The 18779-nt window shown below is 41.0% G+C and overlaps 1 protein-coding gene across 5 annotated transcripts in view; it reads right to left on the reverse strand.

The window, feature by feature from the left end:
• Nucleotides 1–10472: 10472 nt before the first annotated feature.
• Nucleotides 10473–18779, reverse strand: part of DYRK1A (dual specificity tyrosine phosphorylation regulated kinase 1A) — a 133377-nt gene continuing 125070 nt past the window's right edge. For 4 of the 5 annotated variants that reach the window (XM_073360893.1, XM_073360901.1, XM_073360912.1 and 1 more), the window contains 5 exons: nt 18345–18491; nt 17797–17937; nt 17207–17513; nt 16737–16861; nt 10473–13720 (listed from right to left, as the gene is read on the reverse strand). In XM_073360893.1, coding sequence (XP_073216994.1) covers nt 13103–13720; nt 16737–16861; nt 17207–17513; nt 17797–17937; nt 18345–18491 — 1338 coding nt within the window. In that variant the 3' untranslated portion in view covers nt 10473–13102. The remainder of the gene's footprint in view (nt 13721–16736; nt 16862–17206; nt 17514–17796; nt 17938–18344; nt 18492–18779) is intronic. The other variant, XM_073360921.1, reaches the window with a different exon arrangement.

Genomic DNA, 18779 nt, shown 5'->3' on the forward strand with positions numbered 1-18779 from the left:
GCATTGAGCCAAATCCTTTAACTGCTCTGCCTCAGTTTCCCATTCTGTAAAAAGCATCTTTCCTGGGAAGCTGCAAGTGTTACATTTTTCAAAATGGTGTACTAATTGCTCAAGTGCTAAGCAGTAGTATTCTTATTGCCTTAAATACTAATCAAATATTGGTGAATGTTAACATTTCAGAAGTGATGCAATCAACAATATTCATAAACATTTTTGAAAACCTACAACAGCTTAATGAAATGCCTTAATTGGAAATTTATTTCTTAATTCACAGGTTATACTATTCTTTACCATCACCTATCAGTAATGCCTAAATGTTATAATGGGCCTGTAAGATGTGGTGTTCAAGGAGAATACTAGGCCTTTCACATTGCTTTAGGACAAACCACAAAAAAGGATAGAAACTGAGTTGTCTGCTGGGAGACTTCGTGTGGTTTTAGAGCCTTTTAATGTGATAAACAAAAAATCCTTGCCTCAAGTGAATCTGTAGCAATTCATTATTACAAATACTACTAAATGATGTAAGCTTAAGTTCAAGCAACAGAAAATGACGAAGCTCTACCTTAAACTAAGCAGAATTCTTAAACGCTATCCAATAATGGAGATCAATTTTTTTTAAAGTACTCACTAAGAAGTTAGATATTGGTGACAGATATTTTAAATCATCACAGCACCTTACAGACTTTTGCATAAGATGTGTACAATCTCTTCCCCCACAAAATCACAGCTATATTCAGAACACACAGTAATGACAGGGGTTGTACCCGAGACTTTGAATGCCTCTGCTATACATGCCTTTATTCCTCAGTAGGCTCTGTTCACATCCATTTCTATGTCTGTTTCTCTTTGCACCACAAAGAATCTTTGTATTCTTCTGAAAATACCTGTCTCCAAAGAACTGGTTGGAGGATATGGACTATTGCACCTTCATCTTCCTATGGTACACAGAATCTTGTGGATAGTGTTGCTTTATTTTAATTTACTTTGGGCAAAGGATAAACTTGTCCCAGGAACAATAAGTGAATTCTATTGAATATCTTTCCCTGATTATCTCAACCACTCATTTTCTGAGGTAGTTCAATCACAGATTGAAAAGCATCCCTTCGCAGGAAGGGGGATTTAGTTTGCCCAGACTTGTGAAATGTAAAATCAAGAGATGCTTTTGGGGTGGGATAGTATTCCAGAGAATCCCAGCCTTAGTCTTCCAACTCTCAGGAAAGGCAGCAAATGGCCTCCTCATAACATGTAAACTCTGTGCTGGAATCTGGAGAAGCAGCAGCTTCAAAGGGAATGCCTGCTGAGATAATGTAGTTTGAAGATTCTTTCACTGGATGGAGGGAGGGACTTTTGCCCTTGTCTGAAGTCTCAGTGGCTGCTTTGTCTCTGCTCCCCAAAGCGCTTACCAACAGAATATTTGGAAGGATATATGATGTTAGCCTGCAATTCCAACTTCTTCAGATGGAGCCACAGTTGCCCCTTCGACATATCTTTGGAAGTTTTCAACATACAACAAATCAGAGCCAGGGGAAGCATCAGTCCTGAAAAAGCTGCTAGGGAAATCTTTAAAGTAGATTTTATGCAGGGTAGGTGCGCGGTGGTTTGGGGTGTTTTTTGTATGTGCTCACAATGGCCTCCCAGGTAAGACTTCACAGTTGGAGACTACAGCTAATACTCTTAGGGCTGAGACTGCTAGATCTAAATTTAGTCTGAGTGATGATGTATTCTCCAGTCTGTAAGTTTGTCAGGAATACTATCTCCACTGGCATAACTATGCCCTTTTTTATTAAGGAGTCAGGAGTAAGCTTAACATTAAGCAGAGTAATGAAAGGTTTCAGAGTAGCAGCCGTGTTAGTCTGTATTCGCAAAAAGAAAAGGAGTACTTGTGGCACCTTAGAGAATAGCCAATTTATTTGAGCATAAGCTTTCGTGAGCTACAGCTCACTTCATCGGATGCATCTGATGAAGTGAGCTGTAGCTCACAAAAGCTTATGCTCAAATAAATTGGTTCGTCTCTAAGGTGCCACAAGTACTCCTTTTCTTTTTTCAGAGTAATGAAGACATTGAGTCTTTAGGAATACATAGGTCTTGATAGGGAATTCCCACTCCATCTTAATCCATCCTTATAAACCAAGTAAGAATGAATTACACAGCCCTTCAACCTTGCAAGGTTCTTTATTTCATTTTTATTTGGAGGGAGGAGGAATTGATATTTCATTTTCTAAAACTAAAAGCATCTGAGAAGTTAGTGAGTCATTCCTGCTGAATTCTGATAAAACGTAGAGTCCTGGGTATTTCACTGTAACTCACAGATTTAGAGCTTTCTCCTATTCAGAGGAACTGCATAGGAGACTCAGGAGAGGTTTTAAGACTGCGTTGACCCTTAAAGAGCTGATTGTCAGCAATATCCTACACCAGTCCATGGGCCAAACCCCTGAGAGAAGTGGGAAGGGGCCCTGTGAGGGGAGTGTGTGTTACCAGGGAGACTGAAAGGGCAGGCTGCAGACACACATCCTGCATATCTCCCTAAGGAAAACAGTGCCCACTTTATGACCTCCTGCGGGACTATAGCACATGTCTATACTGCAGCTAGCAGAGTCTCCCAACTCAGATAGACAGACTCACACTACTGTGCTGAAAATACCAATGTGGGCATTCCAACGCAGGCTCTCAAGCCTATCCAACCCCATACACCTGAGCTCCAGCCTTATAGCCAGAACAGCCACATTGGTATTTTTAACACACTAGCTCGAGCCCTGCTAGTGCAAGTGGCCACCCGCGCTGGGAGGCTTGCTCTCAGCTACAACATAACATAACCCTCTAGAGCCTTGAAGGCAGGTCCATCTCTCAGAGAAGAGAGATCTGAATCACTTCAACCCCATGCTCCCTGCTGCTGGGTCTCCGCTGAGTGGAGACCGACTGGACTGATGAGGCATGAGCCAGAGCCCTTGGTGACAAAGGACTCACTGGTATCAAAGGTTGCAGCCAGCTGAGGCTTTCATGACAGCCAAGGCTTTTCAGGTAAAACAACTTGTGGGAAAAAGAGGTAGCCTCTCCTCCATGCTCATCCTCAATCTTTCTACAGGCTTTAGCAGTTGATAACTCTCTCAGAATACACCGTCTTCTTGACTTTTGTGATGCTGTTCTAGCATTGTGTACTTTCAGTGTCTCTTGTAGTGGGGCTCCTCCTACTCAGCCAGTCTTCTGTTGGTGATTCACAGGGCTCAGTCCTCAAGTCCTTTCATTTTCTCCTTAGTTGACCTAATGAATTAGCAGCATTAGCTGTTACCTCTATGCTGACTCTATTCTACCACCTACATACTTCAGTTTCTGTTGTTCACCCTCCACATTTCTGACTCTCTGACATATGATCCTGGTTGGTTCACCACAACAGCTCAAGCTTAAAAGGCCCAAACCATGCCCTCTTCTCCACCTCTGCCTCTCTCAATTACAACACTTTTCATCCAGTCACGAATACTTGTGATCATCATTCCAGGTGAGCCTTAAGTGGGCCTGACTGTATAAAAAGCCGGTCAACTGCGAACCAGCAGAGCAGCGAACAGAAGGAGTTTGCCTGGAAGTTCCCCCAGTGGGGAGAGCCCACTGAGGCTTACTTCTTGCCGGATTCTCTGAGTAATTACTACAACTCCTGAGGAAGCTCACAGAAGGAAGGTAATATGGATGGGGGGTGTTCACCTGTTGTGACCTGCACTGGATGTGCTATGGTTGTCTTTCTTCCACAGGACAGAAGCGACTTTGTCTGTACAAAGTGCAAGCTGGTCTCCATATTGGAAGAGAAGGTTCAAGGTCTGGAGCAACAGGTATCGACCCTGCGTTGCATAAGAGAAACTGAAGATTTCCTAGACAGATGTCAGGATATGATTCTACGGGCACAAGGTTCTGAAGATTCAGAGCAGGCTGCACAGCGGAGACAGGAGGACGGTGAAGAAATTTGGCATCATGTGACCTCCAGAAGAAAAAAGGGGAACGTCCATGTACCAGCAACGCAGATACAGGTAAGTAACCATTTTCATGTTCTCTCCACAGGTACTAATGCGGAGAGTGGACCAGATGATACGTCTGAAGGAAGGGAGCAGAAGGAGACTCCGCCGACTCGAAGGCATGAGATACACTGTCCTAGGGTTGGGGGTTCCACGACCACCGCTCCCAAGAGAAGGAGGCGGGTGGTGGTGGTTGGGGACTCTCTCCTCAGGGGGACTGAGTCATCTATCTGCCGCCCCGACCGGGAAAACCGAGAAGTCTGCTGCTTGCCAGGAGCTAAGATTCGCGATGTGACGGAGAGACTGCCGAGACTCATCAAGCCCTCGGATCGCTACCCCTTCCTGCTTCTGCACGTGGGCACCAATGATACTGCCAAGAATGACCTTGAGCGGATCACTGAGACTACATGGCTCTGGAAAGAAGGATAAAGCAGTTTGAGGCACAAGCGGTGTTCTCGTCCATCCTCCCCGTGGAAGGAAAAGGCCTGGGTAGAGACTACCGAATCGTGGAAGTCAACGAATGGCTACGCAGGTGGTGTTGGAGAGAAGGCTTTGGATTCTTTGACCATGGGATGGTGTTCCAAGAAGGAGGAGTGCTAGGCAGAGATGGGCTCCACCTAACGAAGAGAGGGAAGAGCATCTTCGCAAGCAGGCTGGCTAACCTAGTGAGGAGGGCTTTAAACTAGGTTCACTGGGGGAAGGAGACCAAAGCCCTGAGGTAAGTGGGGAAGTGGGATACCGGGTGGAAGCACGAGCAGGAGCGCATGAGAGGGGAGGGCTCCTGCTTCATATGAGAAAGAGGGGCAATCAGCGGGTTATCTCAAGTGCCTATGCACAAATGCACGAAGCCTGGGAAACAAGCAGGGAGAACTGGAAGTCCTGGCAAAGTCAAGGAATTATGATGTGATTGGAATAACAGAGACTTGGTGGGATAACTCACATGACTGGAGTACTGTCATGGATGGATATAAGCTGTTCAGGAAGGACAGGCAGGGCAGAAAAGGTGGGGGAGTTGCACTGTATGTAAGAGAGCAGTATGACTGCTCAGAGCTCAAGTATGAAACTGCAGAAAAACCTGAGAAACTCTGGATTAAGTTTAGAAGTGTGAGCAACAAGGGTGAGGTCGTGGTGGGAGTCTACTATAGACCACCGGACCAGGGGGATGAGGTAGACGAGGCTTTCTTCCGGCAACTTGCAGAAGTTACTAGACCGCAAGCCCTGGTTCTCATGGGAGACTTCAATCACCCTGATATCTGCCGGGAGAGCAATACAGCGGTGCACAGACAATCCAGGAAGTTTTTGGAAAGTGTAGGGGACAATTTCCTGGTGCAAGTGCTGGAAGAACCAACTAGGGGCAGAGCTCTTCTTGACCTGCTGCTCATAAACGGGGAAGAATTAGTAGGGGAAGCAAAAGTGGATGGGAACCTGGGAGGCAGTGACCATGAGATGGTCGAGTTCAGGATCCTGACACAGGGAAGAAAGGAGAGCAGCAGAATACGGACACTGGACTTCAGAAAAGCAGACTGACTCCCTCAGGGAACTGATGGGCAGGATCTCCTGGGAGAACAACATGAGAGGGAAAGGAGTTCAGGAAAGCTGGCTGTATTTTAAAGAATCCTTATTGAGGTTACAGGGACAAACCATCCTGATGTATAGAAAGAATAGTAAATATGGCAGGCGACCAGCTTGGCTTAACAGTGAAATTCTTGCTGATCTTAAATACAAAGAAGAAGCTTACAAGAAGTGGAAGATTGGACAAATGACCAGGGATGAGTATAAAAATGTTGTTCGGGCATGCAGGAGTGAAATCAGGAACGCCAAATCACACCTGGAGTTGCAGCTAGCAAGAGATATTAAGAATAACAAGAAGGGTTTCTTCAGGTATGTTAGCAACAAGAAGAAAGTCAAGGAAAGTGTGGGCCCCTTACTGAATGAGGGACGCAACCTAGTGACAGAGGATGTGAAAGAAGCTAATGTACTCAATGCTTTTTTTGCCTCTGTCTTCACAAACAAGGTCAACTCCCAGACTGCTGCACTGCGCAGCACAGCATGGGGAGGAGGTGACCAGCCCTCTGTGGAGAAAGAAGTGGTTCAGGACTATTTAGAAAAGCTAGACGTGCATAAGTCCATGGGGCCGGATGCACTGCATCCGAGAGTGCTAAAGGAGTTGGCAGATGTAATTGCAGAGCCATTGGCCATTATCTTTGAAAACTCATGGCGATAGGGGGAAGTCCCCGACGACTGGAAAAAGGCTAATGTAGTGCCCATCTTTAACAAAGGGAAGAAGGAAGATCCTGGGAACTACAGGCCAGTCAGCCTCACCTCAGTCCCTGGAAAAATCATGGAGCAGGTCCTCAAAGAATCAATCCTGATGCACTTGCATGAGAGCAAAGTGATCAGGAACAGCCAGCATGGATTCACCAAGGGAAGGTCATGCCTGACTAATCTAATCGCCTTTTATGATGAGATTACTAGTTCTGTGGATGAAGGGAAAGCAGTGGACGTGTTGTTCCTTGACTTTAGCAAAGCTTCTGACATGGTCTCCCACAGTATTCTTGCCAGCAAGTTAAAGAAGTATGGGCTGGATGAATGGACTATAAAGGTGGATAGAAAGCTGGCTAGATTGTCGGGCTCAAAGGGTAGTGATCAATGGCTCCATGTCTAGTTGGCAGCCGGTATCAAATGGAGTGCCCCAAGGGTCGGTCCTGGGGCCGCTTTTGTTCAGTATCTTCATAAACGATCTGGAGGATGGTGTGGATTGCACCCTCAGCAAGTTTGCAGATGACAGAAAACTGGCAGGAGAGGTAGATACGCTGGAGGGGAGGGATAGGATACAGAGGGACCTACACAAATTGGAGGATTGGGCCAAAAGAAATCTGATGAGGTTCAACAAGGACAAGTGCAGAGTCCTGCACTTAGGACGGAAGAATCCAATGCACCGCTACAGACTAGGGACCGAATGGCTTGGCAGCAGTTCTGCAGAAAAGGACCTAGGTGTTACAGTGGACGAGAAGCTAGATATGAGTCAACAGTGTGCCCTTGTTGCCAAGGTGGCCAATGGCATTTTGGGATGTATAAGTAGGGGCATTGCCAGCAGATCGAGGGAAGTGATCGTTTCCCTCTATTCGACATTGGTGAGGTCTCATCTGGAGTACTGTGTCCAGCTTTGGGCCCCACACTACAAGAAGGATGTGGAAAAATTGGAAAACGTCCAGCGGAGGGCAACAAAAGTGGTTAGGGAACTGGAACACATGACTTATGAGAAGAGGTTGAGGGAACTGGGATTGTTTAGTCTACAGAAGAGAAGAATGAGGGGGGTTTGATAGCTTCTTTCAACTACCTGAAAGGGGGTTCCAAAGAGGATGGATCTAGATTGTTCTCAGTGGTAGCGGATGACAGGACAAGGAGTAATGGTCTCCAGTTGCAGTGGGGGAGATTTAGGTTGGATATCAGGAAAAACTTTTTCACTTGGAGGGTGATGAAACACTGGAATGCTTACCTAGGGAGGTGGTAGAATCTCCTTCCTTAGAAGTTTTTAAGGTCAGGCTTGACAAAACCCTGGCTGGGATGATTTAATTGGGGATCCGTCCTGCTTTGAGTAGGGGGTTGGACTAGATGACCTCCTGAGGTCCCTTCCAACCCTGATATTCTATGATTCTATGATCTTTCATTTCCTCTCCTCTTTATCCTGCATATCAGGACTACTGCTAAGTCTTGCCACTTCCTCCTCCTCCATAACATAACATACTGAAAATCAATCCTGTCCCAACAGCCAAAACATTTATCTATGCCCTAGTTATCTCCCATTTTCATTACTGGAATTTGCTCTTCTCTGGCTTCCTTGAGACCCATATTGCTTCCATCCAGACAATCCAAAGTACAACTGTTCAAATGATCTTCCTCGACCAATCCGACCACATCATTCATTACCTCTTCAAATCCCTTCACTAGGTCTCCCAGGATCAATCTAATTAAACCTCTCATTCTCATTTTCAAGATCTACACAATTCCACTCTACCCTGATCTCGTATCCGATTCCTTGTTTTATTGCCTCTCAACCCTATCACTCCACCAACAATACCAGCCTCACCCAGAGCTTCCCCCCCGCATACCCTCCAGATTTGCCCACTACATATAGATTTTCTCTTCAATGCCATTGTGCTAGGTCCTAACCCACTCCCAATTCAAATCTCTCCTAATGACCCATTTCTTCTCTGAGACCCATAAGCACAAACCCAGATGAGTTAGATTGTTCTCTCTACACAACCTTTAGAAAAGTAGGAGCTGTAGTTTATATTTGTATGTATATCTTCTCCTCTAGCTTACCCAGTGTATCACATCTATATTTGTCATTCAGCTCTCTGGGGCAGGTACCGTGTTTGTGTCTTATGCAGTATTGTGCATGTTAGTGCTTCATAATAAATCTATGTACAGTATTATTCGTTCTAGAAATCACAATCACTTAGGTCTGAGGGGGCCAGCATATTTCACACCACTATCTTGGAGAAATGTTATGGAAATTAAACAAGTGCCCTAAGCAGGTTTAAAAAAAAAAAAGAGAGAGAGAGAGAGATGGAAAAATTAGGAATTTAAAGGTAATCATCAGGTGGACAATAAATGCTAATTTCTAAAGATCATTAGAAATTTCTTGATATACCCAACAATGGGGTGATTCAACAGGACCCAATCAAACAATGGTGTGCACAGATCACCTATTATCCTATAGAGACGATGTGTATGTCTGTTTGTCTGGCAACCATAATATCCTGTAGAATTCTAATATTTTGATGTGCACCTCTACATCAGGATACATTTTACCACACAGACATGCTGAATCATATATAAGAAACTGGTGATATTGATATTATAAATTTTGCATGCATGCTAAGTTTATAATTATATACCATTTCACTTTACGAGTTATTTGGTTATTTTGGAGATGTAGATATTTCCATGCTACCTCAAAGTATACCACATTCTGATTAAAATAATATCATACAAAAATAAATACAGGACATATTAAATGGATTAAAACTGGCTAATCAATATATCTCAATATAACAGTTAATGGGGAAATCACCAACAATTGAAGGTGTTTCTAGTGAGAGATTCAACAGGGATGGCTTTCAGCTCAAAAGTTATTTCAATATTTTCATCTGTTATCTGGAAGAAGATATAAGATCATTGCTGATAAAGTTTGCAGACCACATAAAAATTGGTGGCGTGGTAAATAAAAAGGACAGGTCATTTCTACAGAACTGGATTGCTTTGTAAACCAGGCACATTCAAACATCATACATTTTAAAATAGTCAAATGCAAAGCCATACTCTAGTAAAGAATATAAGGTCATACTTACAGGATGGTTGACTGCATCCTGGAAAGCAGCAACTCTGAAAAGAACTTAGGAATCATTGTGGATAACCAACTAAACATAGTTTCCAGTGCAATGCTGTGGCTAAAAAGCCTAAAATGCAGTCCTTGGATGGATAAACAGGAATAGGTATAAACAAATAGGAGTAAGGTGATATTACCTCAGTATATGGCATTATTAAGACCATTACTGGAACACTGTCTAGTTTTGGTATCCACACTTTAAAACGGATGTTAAAAATTGAAGAAAATTCAGAGAAGAGCCACAAGAATAATTTGAGGTCTGGAAAACATGCTTGGCAGTTAGAGACGTAAGGGGCCTGACCAAGGCAGCTTATTAAAGAGAAGGTTATGGGGTGACTTGCTCACTCTTTACGGGGGAGATGTCTGAAACTAAATAGCTCTAACCTAGTAAGCAAAAGCATAACAATATCCCAATACTGGAAGCTGAAGCTTGACAAATTTAAACTGGGAGCCAGGAGAATAATTTTTAAGTGTGGATAATTATATACTGCTTACCAAGAGATGACAGAGAATCTACATCTCTTGAAACCTCTAAATCAAGACCAGAGGTCTTTCTAAAACATATATACTAACTCAACAAAACGATATGGGCTTGATGAAGGAATTACCAGATAAAATGCTATGCCCAGTGTTATGCAGGAGGTCAGACTAGATCATTATAATGGCCCTTCTGGCCTTGAAATCTATCAATTGGTTTATAATCGTAGGAGCTCCGAAGTGCATGTAAGAAGATCTCTGTAATATTCTGAAACTAGTGGATGAGAATATAAACAATTCTGAAATTAAAAGCAATACTATATGTCAATTGGAATCAAGCAGAGATCAAATGCATCAGTGTTTATACATCAATGATTTATATATCTTGCTGTTTCAATTAAAAACTCAAAATGATCTGTTACGCCTCCAACTTTTACTTCTGTAATTTTTTAAAAGTCTGTGTCAATGTATCTAATATTTACATATTTTACTATAGTTATACCTACCAAACCAAGGTTTGGAGTAAGTTAATTGCATAGGAAGATATTACTATGTTTACATTTTTATCTTAAATTACTTTTTAAAAAGCACAGTAAAGAGTCTGAGGACAAATTATTCAACTGTTTATCATACATAAGACTGCATGACTATAATACAAAGGGCTTGTCTTTTTCATTTAACGTTACAATATACACAGCAAGTCCGGACTAGATCTTACAATCTGAACACAGGTATTTAACCTTTTCCATGCTGTTTATGTTTACAATGCACAGAAGTCCTGTAACCAAACTGTGTAGTAAAGCACACAAAACTGGACTGTAACATAACACAGTATGCAGAAGCATTGGATTTTATTATTTTTCTTTATGTAAATATTTTTTAAACGGCTTTAATTTTTGGTGCTTGCTAAAGTGTGGCAACCAACACAGGAAAAATTACCCATATTTTATATTACTTTTATGTTTCTAGACAGCAGTAAGTACTGGATTCCTTTTTATATTGCTAAACTCAGTGCTCTGTTTCTAAGATGACAGAATTTCAATTGCTGTAAACTTTTCTAAACTACTGAGTTCAAAAATACTTTCATTCACAGGCTTGACATGTCAATACAAAAGAAATATGGATCCCTTGATTAAAAAAAATTGTGATTTACAAAAACTGATAAACCCCAAGTACTCATTTGCATTTACACAGTATTCAGCTGCTGTGTTGCCATTGTTAAGTATAAGAAAACAATAAAAAAACCTTGTTAAAAAAAAAAAACAAAAAACCACAACTGACTTAGCCAGCCACATGGAATTGACCAGTACAAGTATGCAATATTCTTCTGCTGAATTACCTTTTTAAAGGGCTTACTGGCAGAGGTAGATCACTGCTTCTGTAATATCTAATGGGCAAACATTGTTCTGGGATGGGTAATTGCTGAATTACCCTTATTTTTCACTTTAATTCACTGAGTTTTTATTCCTAATATTTATAAATCTTTATGTGGGCCCATAAATTTAGCAACTGCCAAGCTGACTGTGTTATATTAAGGCAGCATAACCCAAAAATTAGGCACCTGTTAAATACAGCCTGCTAACTTCAGGTCTCTCATGAGCTTTTTGCTTTACTCATACTATTGTTTTGGACCTGTTCATGCAATTAAGGTCTTGCCTTCAAGTTCACATTTATGTTAATAGGGAATACAAGAATCAACTGCTGGTTTCATAGCTTCTGGATCTAATGTCCCTTTTACCTTCAGAAGCCTGAATACATTTATAATGTAACAGATGTTACAGTCTTGAATTAGATGTCAATCTATTATGTTCAGTACACAGATTGCTGTAAATGTATTGGCTACGAATTCAACAACAGTTCCAGTTTTGTTTAAGCAATAGTACAGCCATAATTTTCAACTGACATTTAAAAATGGTCTAATTACACCTTGTGTCAAAGTGCAAAACTGCTACATTATTGGTTACAGACATCTATGTGCTATAAAAACAGCTTTGGTACAATAAATTATCAAAAAAGAAAATAAATTTTTGTAAAATTCACAGCATAATTGTGAGGCAAAAAAGCAGTCACATAAAATTCTGCATTTTTTTAAAATGTTCAGAATGAACAGAAGACATATTTGTGCAGAAGTAATGGTGGAGAAACCACGTGCCGAGAAAAAGCAAAAGAAAAAAGTAAAAAAGCAGGAAGGGACACAGTTGTAGCTATTTCCATCAAACGCAAACCACTACTTCTGTGACCTTCAACCAATAAGGAAGTCAACTTTATGACACACGCAAAGTGACCTTGCAATACCTTACAATAAGTGGGTCACAAAAGTCTATTTTAAAAGAAAGGCCTCTTGAATTACCCATTCTCTGTTTTCAGCATTAAGGACTGTCTGCAAAAGCATGTCCAAAAGTGATTGCATCTGAAATGGTAGGCTCTTCTAATTTAAGAGTCCAAATCCATAAGGCCAAAGGTTATCCCAAAGACCACCACTTAAGACCTCCCCAAGACTGGCCAGGATCAACCCGTTGATTGCTTCTCAGTGCACCTTAGTTATGAGACCAGTCATATTCCAATACTAGCTGACTGTGGTCTCTAAAATATGAGACACACAGAATCCCATTATAATTGCTGCTTTGATCCTCAGTAGATTCAGATAAGGAGAGTTCTGATCACCGCCATTTAGCATGCTTAATGTGCCTTACAAACTCCTTTACAACTGTCCCTTTTTACAGCTGAATATTATATATTGTGTAATCTGAAGGTCCCTCTTCCTTACAGTACTCCATTTCTGTGCCCATGTGTATTTGGGGAACTTAAAAAACCCATATTACTCAATCCCTCCCCGCCAACCTCAAAGGGTCCTTTTATGTAAATCATGTGCAGTGCTTTTAAAAAAAAGAATTTGCAACTAAGACCAACGTTTGAACATTAACCCCTGTTGAAGGAGATGAAAAAATAAATTTATGACTAGGTTGTAACAACTTAAAATGGGGAAAGGGGGAAGCAAAAGGTGAGACAACACCTCTAAGCTATCCATTAAGGTGGGTTTGGACATGGCTCTTAAAAAACTTTCATTGTCCCTTTGCAATCTTTTTCAAGTTTAAAAAAATAGTCAGCTTTGCCCTCCTGTAGCGGTTCAGTGAGTTTATCTCCTTCTGATTCAAGCAGCTTTGCACTTTGTTTTTTGGAAAAACACCACTTCTATAAAAACACACAAGAAACAAACTTAGTTTCAGTTTAGTCACGAGCTAGCCACAGGACTTTGCTGAACACAAACTCCTGTCATGGGAGACTCTTCTCTATCAATTCCTTGCCTCATTGCAAGGTGTCCTTCAGTCATGTAATGAGCAGGACCTGTATTAGCAGAAAACTGGTATGTTGGATGTCCAGCTAAGCCAGTCTCTTGGCGTGGATTAGAATAGACTGTTAAATTCATGTCCATAGCTCCATTTTGTCCGAAGTCCAAGGTATTAGCAGCCACTGGGCGGTTCTGATAGGCTTGATTGCCTTGGTTACCGGTAGAAGAGGAAGATGTAGAGGAAGAAGTAGTTGAGGAAGACAGAGATGTCATGGAGTGGTGACTATGGCCCACCTCCATAGAATCCTGGGTGGAGGAGCTATTTGTTGGAGAATTGTAGACCCTTGGCCTGGTCCGGCTACCCAAGGCTTGCTGTCCATGATGATGGTGGTGGGGGTGGTGGTGATGGTGGGAGCTATTCCCATGGTGGTGATGTAATGCATTCTGTTGCTGAGCGGATCCATGAAAGGTGGTTTCTTGAACTGGATGGGTTTCAACGGTGATCTGTGTAGGAGCTTCAGTGCTTGTCCAACCAAGTGGAGGAGGAAACTGCTGTCGAACCTATGAGCGTAGTTTAAGAAATAAAAAATTTAATCAAATATGTTTTATATACCATTTATACAAAGAGCTTAAAAACCATTAAAATTTACGAACATTAAAAAAAATATCTAAATTTTAAGTAGCATAAAAACTGATAAAAGTACAAATTTAGAAATATTTCTAATATGCTTTTCTAAATGTATCTTTGGAAAAGAAAAACTAGGACAGAAACTTAACTTAATATTGCTGATACACTCAAGAAAAAAAATCCAATTATGTGACCTTACTGCAAAAGTTGTAAAAAGCAAATGCAGAGGCAGCATTGTTTAATGGTAGTAATCAGTAAGTATGTGTTTACATAGAGCCTAGCACAACAGGACCCTGATCTCTGACTGGGGCCTCTAGTATTGAAAAACAAATTATTAGGACAGTAAAAGCAGTTTTATCTGGCATGTTGGGGGAATGGGGGTTGCTGGTAAGTGAAAAATGCCGGTTAACTAAGACGGAGGGAATTTGGATGTATGAGGGGGTGCGGGGCTGGGGCACGGGAGGGGGTGCGGAGAATGGGCTCTTGGAGAGAGCTCAGGTGTGCGAAGGAGCTCAAGGCAGTGGCCTGAGGTGCGGGCTCGAGGCAGCGGGCTGGGGCATGGGAGGGAGTGCGAGATGGTGGATGCGAGAGGCCCTCACCTCAGGCGGCTCCCCGCAAGCGGCAACCTGTCCTGGCTGCTTTATAGAGCTTTCCAGTTGGTGAAGTGCCAGATAAAACAGCTTTTACTGTAATTAATATTATTAGACAAGTATGCTGTAGTTTGAAGCTTGCACTGAGATGTCAATAGCATCAGAAGAGTATTTAAAACTCTACCAAAATATTAGCTAATAAAACTGATTTCATAAGTTTATTTTCATAATTATTCCCCTCACCTGGGAAGAAGTAAAATTACTCCTTTTATAATAGTGATGGCAATACAGAGAAGCTCTGTTTTTCCACTAGCTTTATGTTGTAAAGTGATGAGCAGCAGTGGCCAGTAAACTACTACATTTTAGTTTATTCTTTTATCAGTAAACCAAGTGGACATATACTCATTTATATTTTTAACCAAGACCATAGTTCAACAAATAATAAAAGCAACAAAAAATACTACTACTACTTTGCACTTGTATAGTGGCTTTCCTTCAAGAACATTAATATGCCTCAGAAACATTAATATGTCTCAGAAACATTAATGTCAAATGAGGATAAAGAAAGAAACTGACGCACAAGTTTACCTGGGGACAGACCCTGCCACTGCAAGCTCTGTGTGGGTTCTCTGCAATACTGTTGTGACCTTGGCACAAAAAGCAGGTGTGTGTTAATAAAGACTGTGACTGACTCAAAGTTGGGAGGTATTGCCAATACAGAAGAGGACCGGAATATCATACAAGACGACCTGGATGACTTTGAAAATTGGAGTAATAAAAATGGGATGAAATTGAATAATACAAAGTCAATGGTCATGCACTTAGGGACTAATAACAAAAATTTTTTGCTATAAGGTGTGGACTTATCAGTTGGAAGCAACAGAGAAGGAGAAAGACCTGCGTGTTGATCACAGGATGACTATGAGCCGCCAATGTGATGCTGTGAAAAAAGGCTAATGCAGTCCTAGTATGCATCAAGCAAGGTATTTCTAGTAGAGAAACAGAAGTAGTAATACTATTATACAAGGCACTGGTGAGACCTCACCTGGAATACTGTGTACAGTTCTGGTCTCCCTGGTTTAAGAAAGATGAATTCAAACTGGAACAGGAACAGAGAAGGACTACTAGGATGATCAGAGGAAAGGAAAAGCTACCTTATGAGAGGAGACTCAAACAGCTTGGCTTGTTTAGCCTAACCAAAAGAAGGTTGAAGGGAAATATCACTGCTCTCTGTAAATACATCAGAGGAATAAATATCAGGGAGGGAGAGGAGTTATTTAAGTTAAGCACCAATGTGGACACAAGAACAAATGGATATAAACTGGTGATCAACATTAGAAGAAATCAGTCAAAGGTTTCTAACCATCAGAGGAGAGAAGTTCTGGAACAGCCTTCCAATGGGAGTAGTAGGGGCAAAAACCTAACTGGCTTCAAGACTGAGCTTGATAAGTTTATGGAGCGTATGGTATGATGAGACTGTGTACAATGGCATATTGCCAATCTGTGACGGAGAGCAGCAAATATCTCCAACATGTGGCAATGGGACACTAGATGGGGAGGGCTCTCAGTTTCTACAGAGAATTCTTTCCCAGCTGTGAGGCTGGTGGGTCTTGCCCAGATGCTCATGGTCTAACTGACCACCATATTTGGGGTTGTTTGAAGGAAATTTCCCCTCCATCAGATCGGCGGGAACCCTGTGGGGGGTTTCGCCTTCCTCTGCAGCATGGGGCGTGGATCACTTGCAGGTTTAAACTAGAGTAAATGGTGGATTCTCTGTAACTTAAAGTCTTTAAATCATGATTTGAAGATTTCAGTAACTCAGCCAGAGGTTATGGGTCTATTACAGGAGTGGGTGGGTGAGATTCTAGAAACTAGATGATCATGATGATCCCTTCTGGCCTTAAAGTCTATGTTCAAACTGCTCTTTGGGATGGACTGAAAGATTTATGACTATTTGGATTCTCTGGTCCTTAACAGGGAAATGGAAGAAAAGCTTCAAGAGCCCTAGATGCTTTCTGTTGTTGGCACTCCCTAGTTAGGGAGTGGGGGATCTTCCCCCTTATAGCTGCAGGATTCCCCAGTACTTAGACAAATTATTAAGGCTGCTGGTACTATTTTGGCCGAAGTGACTTACCCAAGATATTCACAGAGGATTATCTGTGGAAGAACTGGGACTAGCAGAATCCAAGTCTTCCAACTCCCAGTTCCATGCCTACCCCACCCTTTTTCCTCATTTCGAAGTGTTAAGTAGCATAAATCTTGACATTACAGGATAGTTTATGGATTCAATCTTCTCAAAATATAAAAGCCATTGCATTTTTATAAATGCATCAGGGAGAAGCTCTGTTCAAGAGCATACCTGTGGACTGTGTGTTTCACAGTCCATAGCTTGGACAGCAGCAGTGAAGTGTCCACCACTGTGTCGATGCTGATGTGTAGGGTCTGACCGAGCCCTTCCACTGTTGCTTATCCCAGAAGATCCGCCTATAACAATCATAACACAAGCAGTAATAGAACATTAGCAATATTTACAGCATTCCATAGAACAACTACATTAGGAACATAATCTTAGGCTTTTATCTTGAAACAATTTATTCCTTATAAAGCAGAAATAGGTCTAGATGAAAAAAATTCTACTGGATTTTTAAGTTATAGGTTGTAGTGGAAAACTATTACGAATTTTTTAAACATTTTTGTTTTTAAAAAGACAGGCTTTCGGAAGTGAAAAAATGAAGACATTTATATGGAAAAATTGCTGATTTGAAATTTTTTACAATATTTTCTCTTTCAAATAATACTATCTTGACAATTTACTAATGAGAAATGTACCTGAGCTTGAAGATGTGCTAGAGGTGGTTCCTGAAGACTGTGACTGCTCCATGGCAGGACTCGTAGACACACTGTTACTTGTATTTGTACCTTCATCTGCTGTTTTCTTAAAGAAACTATGCTGCAGGGCATAATAAGGTTGAATTCGGGTTTTGGGGTCATAATCAAGCATCCTTAAGATGAGGTCTTTGAACTTCAAGTAGTCAGCTACAGTATGACCCGATTCCCCAGCACGCCGTCCGCCTGGTCCCCCTGTTTCAACTCCAAGTATATTGTGAAGTTTACGAGTTCCTGGTGGTTTGTACTCCTGTTGAGAAGTTAGCAGTTGATTGTCATTCAAGCTAAACTTGACATTATCACCATTTAAATAAATCATAAAAGAAAAAAATCAGTCAAATGAAAGTCGGGAGTTCTTTGTCAGTACTGAGAACATTAATAGATTTAATTTTCAAATCAATTCCATCACACTGAATAATATTAAACAGTGTTAAAATTAAGTCTTCAGAAGAACAAACATTTTAAAATCAGTACAATAGTTACCACAAACTTATTTAGAACACTCCATCCCTTAACTCGGATACCTAACCTACCCTTTTTCCATCTTTGGTCTTCTTTAAGTTCCAAGTGCCATCTGGCAACTTTTCAAAGAACTTTCTTGCTTTTGGTGCTTGGTCAAGAATGTGAGCAGGTGCTATACCCAGAACTTCCACTATTTTATTCATTTGATCCACCTGGTTCAAAAGAAAGAATAGTTATTGCCAAATTATTTACTACATTTTTTTTTTATGAGATGAAATCTAAAATTCTAGGTAGACATGTGGGAAGAAAACTGGAACTACCTAAAAAAGCTGTTGAGTTACAAATCAGCTGTAACATTTGAGAATATTAATTCTTATGTAAGAAGCAAATACACAAATAAGTACAAGTATCAACATTTGCAGAAATCAATACATTATAATTTGATATAAGCAATCTTGCTTTAGACTCCTGTCAAAAGATATTCCTACAGCAAAGTTGATGCCAATTCTTAAACAATTAAACAGGCTTCCTCTAGGTGTGCCTTACAATTAATTAGATCAAACTCCTGATTAGAAAGAATGAAGAATAAGATCACTTCTACCATTGAGAATTTACACACCTCGTTTGCTCCACTAAAGAGAGGTTCTCCAGTGTGCATTTCTACTAAAATACACCCAAGGGACCACATGTCAATTGCAAGGTCATAAGGCATTCCCAGTAGCACCTCTGGAGATCTATAAAAACGACTCTGGATATATTGGTATATCTGAAATAAACGCACAGAAAGATAATGAACAATTTCTGAAAAGTCATGTCCTGATTTAGACGTTAGTGACTTACAAGAACTTTACCACAGAAAAGTATTTTTGAGGTTGGGGAGGACGAAAAGGGAAGTCTGAAAATGTAATAATAAATATAAAAATCAGAACTTGTATTTGAAGTCTCAGATATTTACATATCAACACTTAATACCATCACTCTCCTGAGCCCCAACATCTGCTACACATCTTTTAAAAATAGGGCTTTACTCAAAGTGATTCTTTTTTGTTTCTTT

Source organism: Lepidochelys kempii, chromosome 1 (genome assembly GCF_965140265.1).
Source record: "Lepidochelys kempii isolate rLepKem1 chromosome 1, rLepKem1.hap2, whole genome shotgun sequence".
In the NCBI taxonomy this organism is placed as follows: Eukaryota; Metazoa; Chordata; order Testudines; family Cheloniidae; genus Lepidochelys; species Lepidochelys kempii.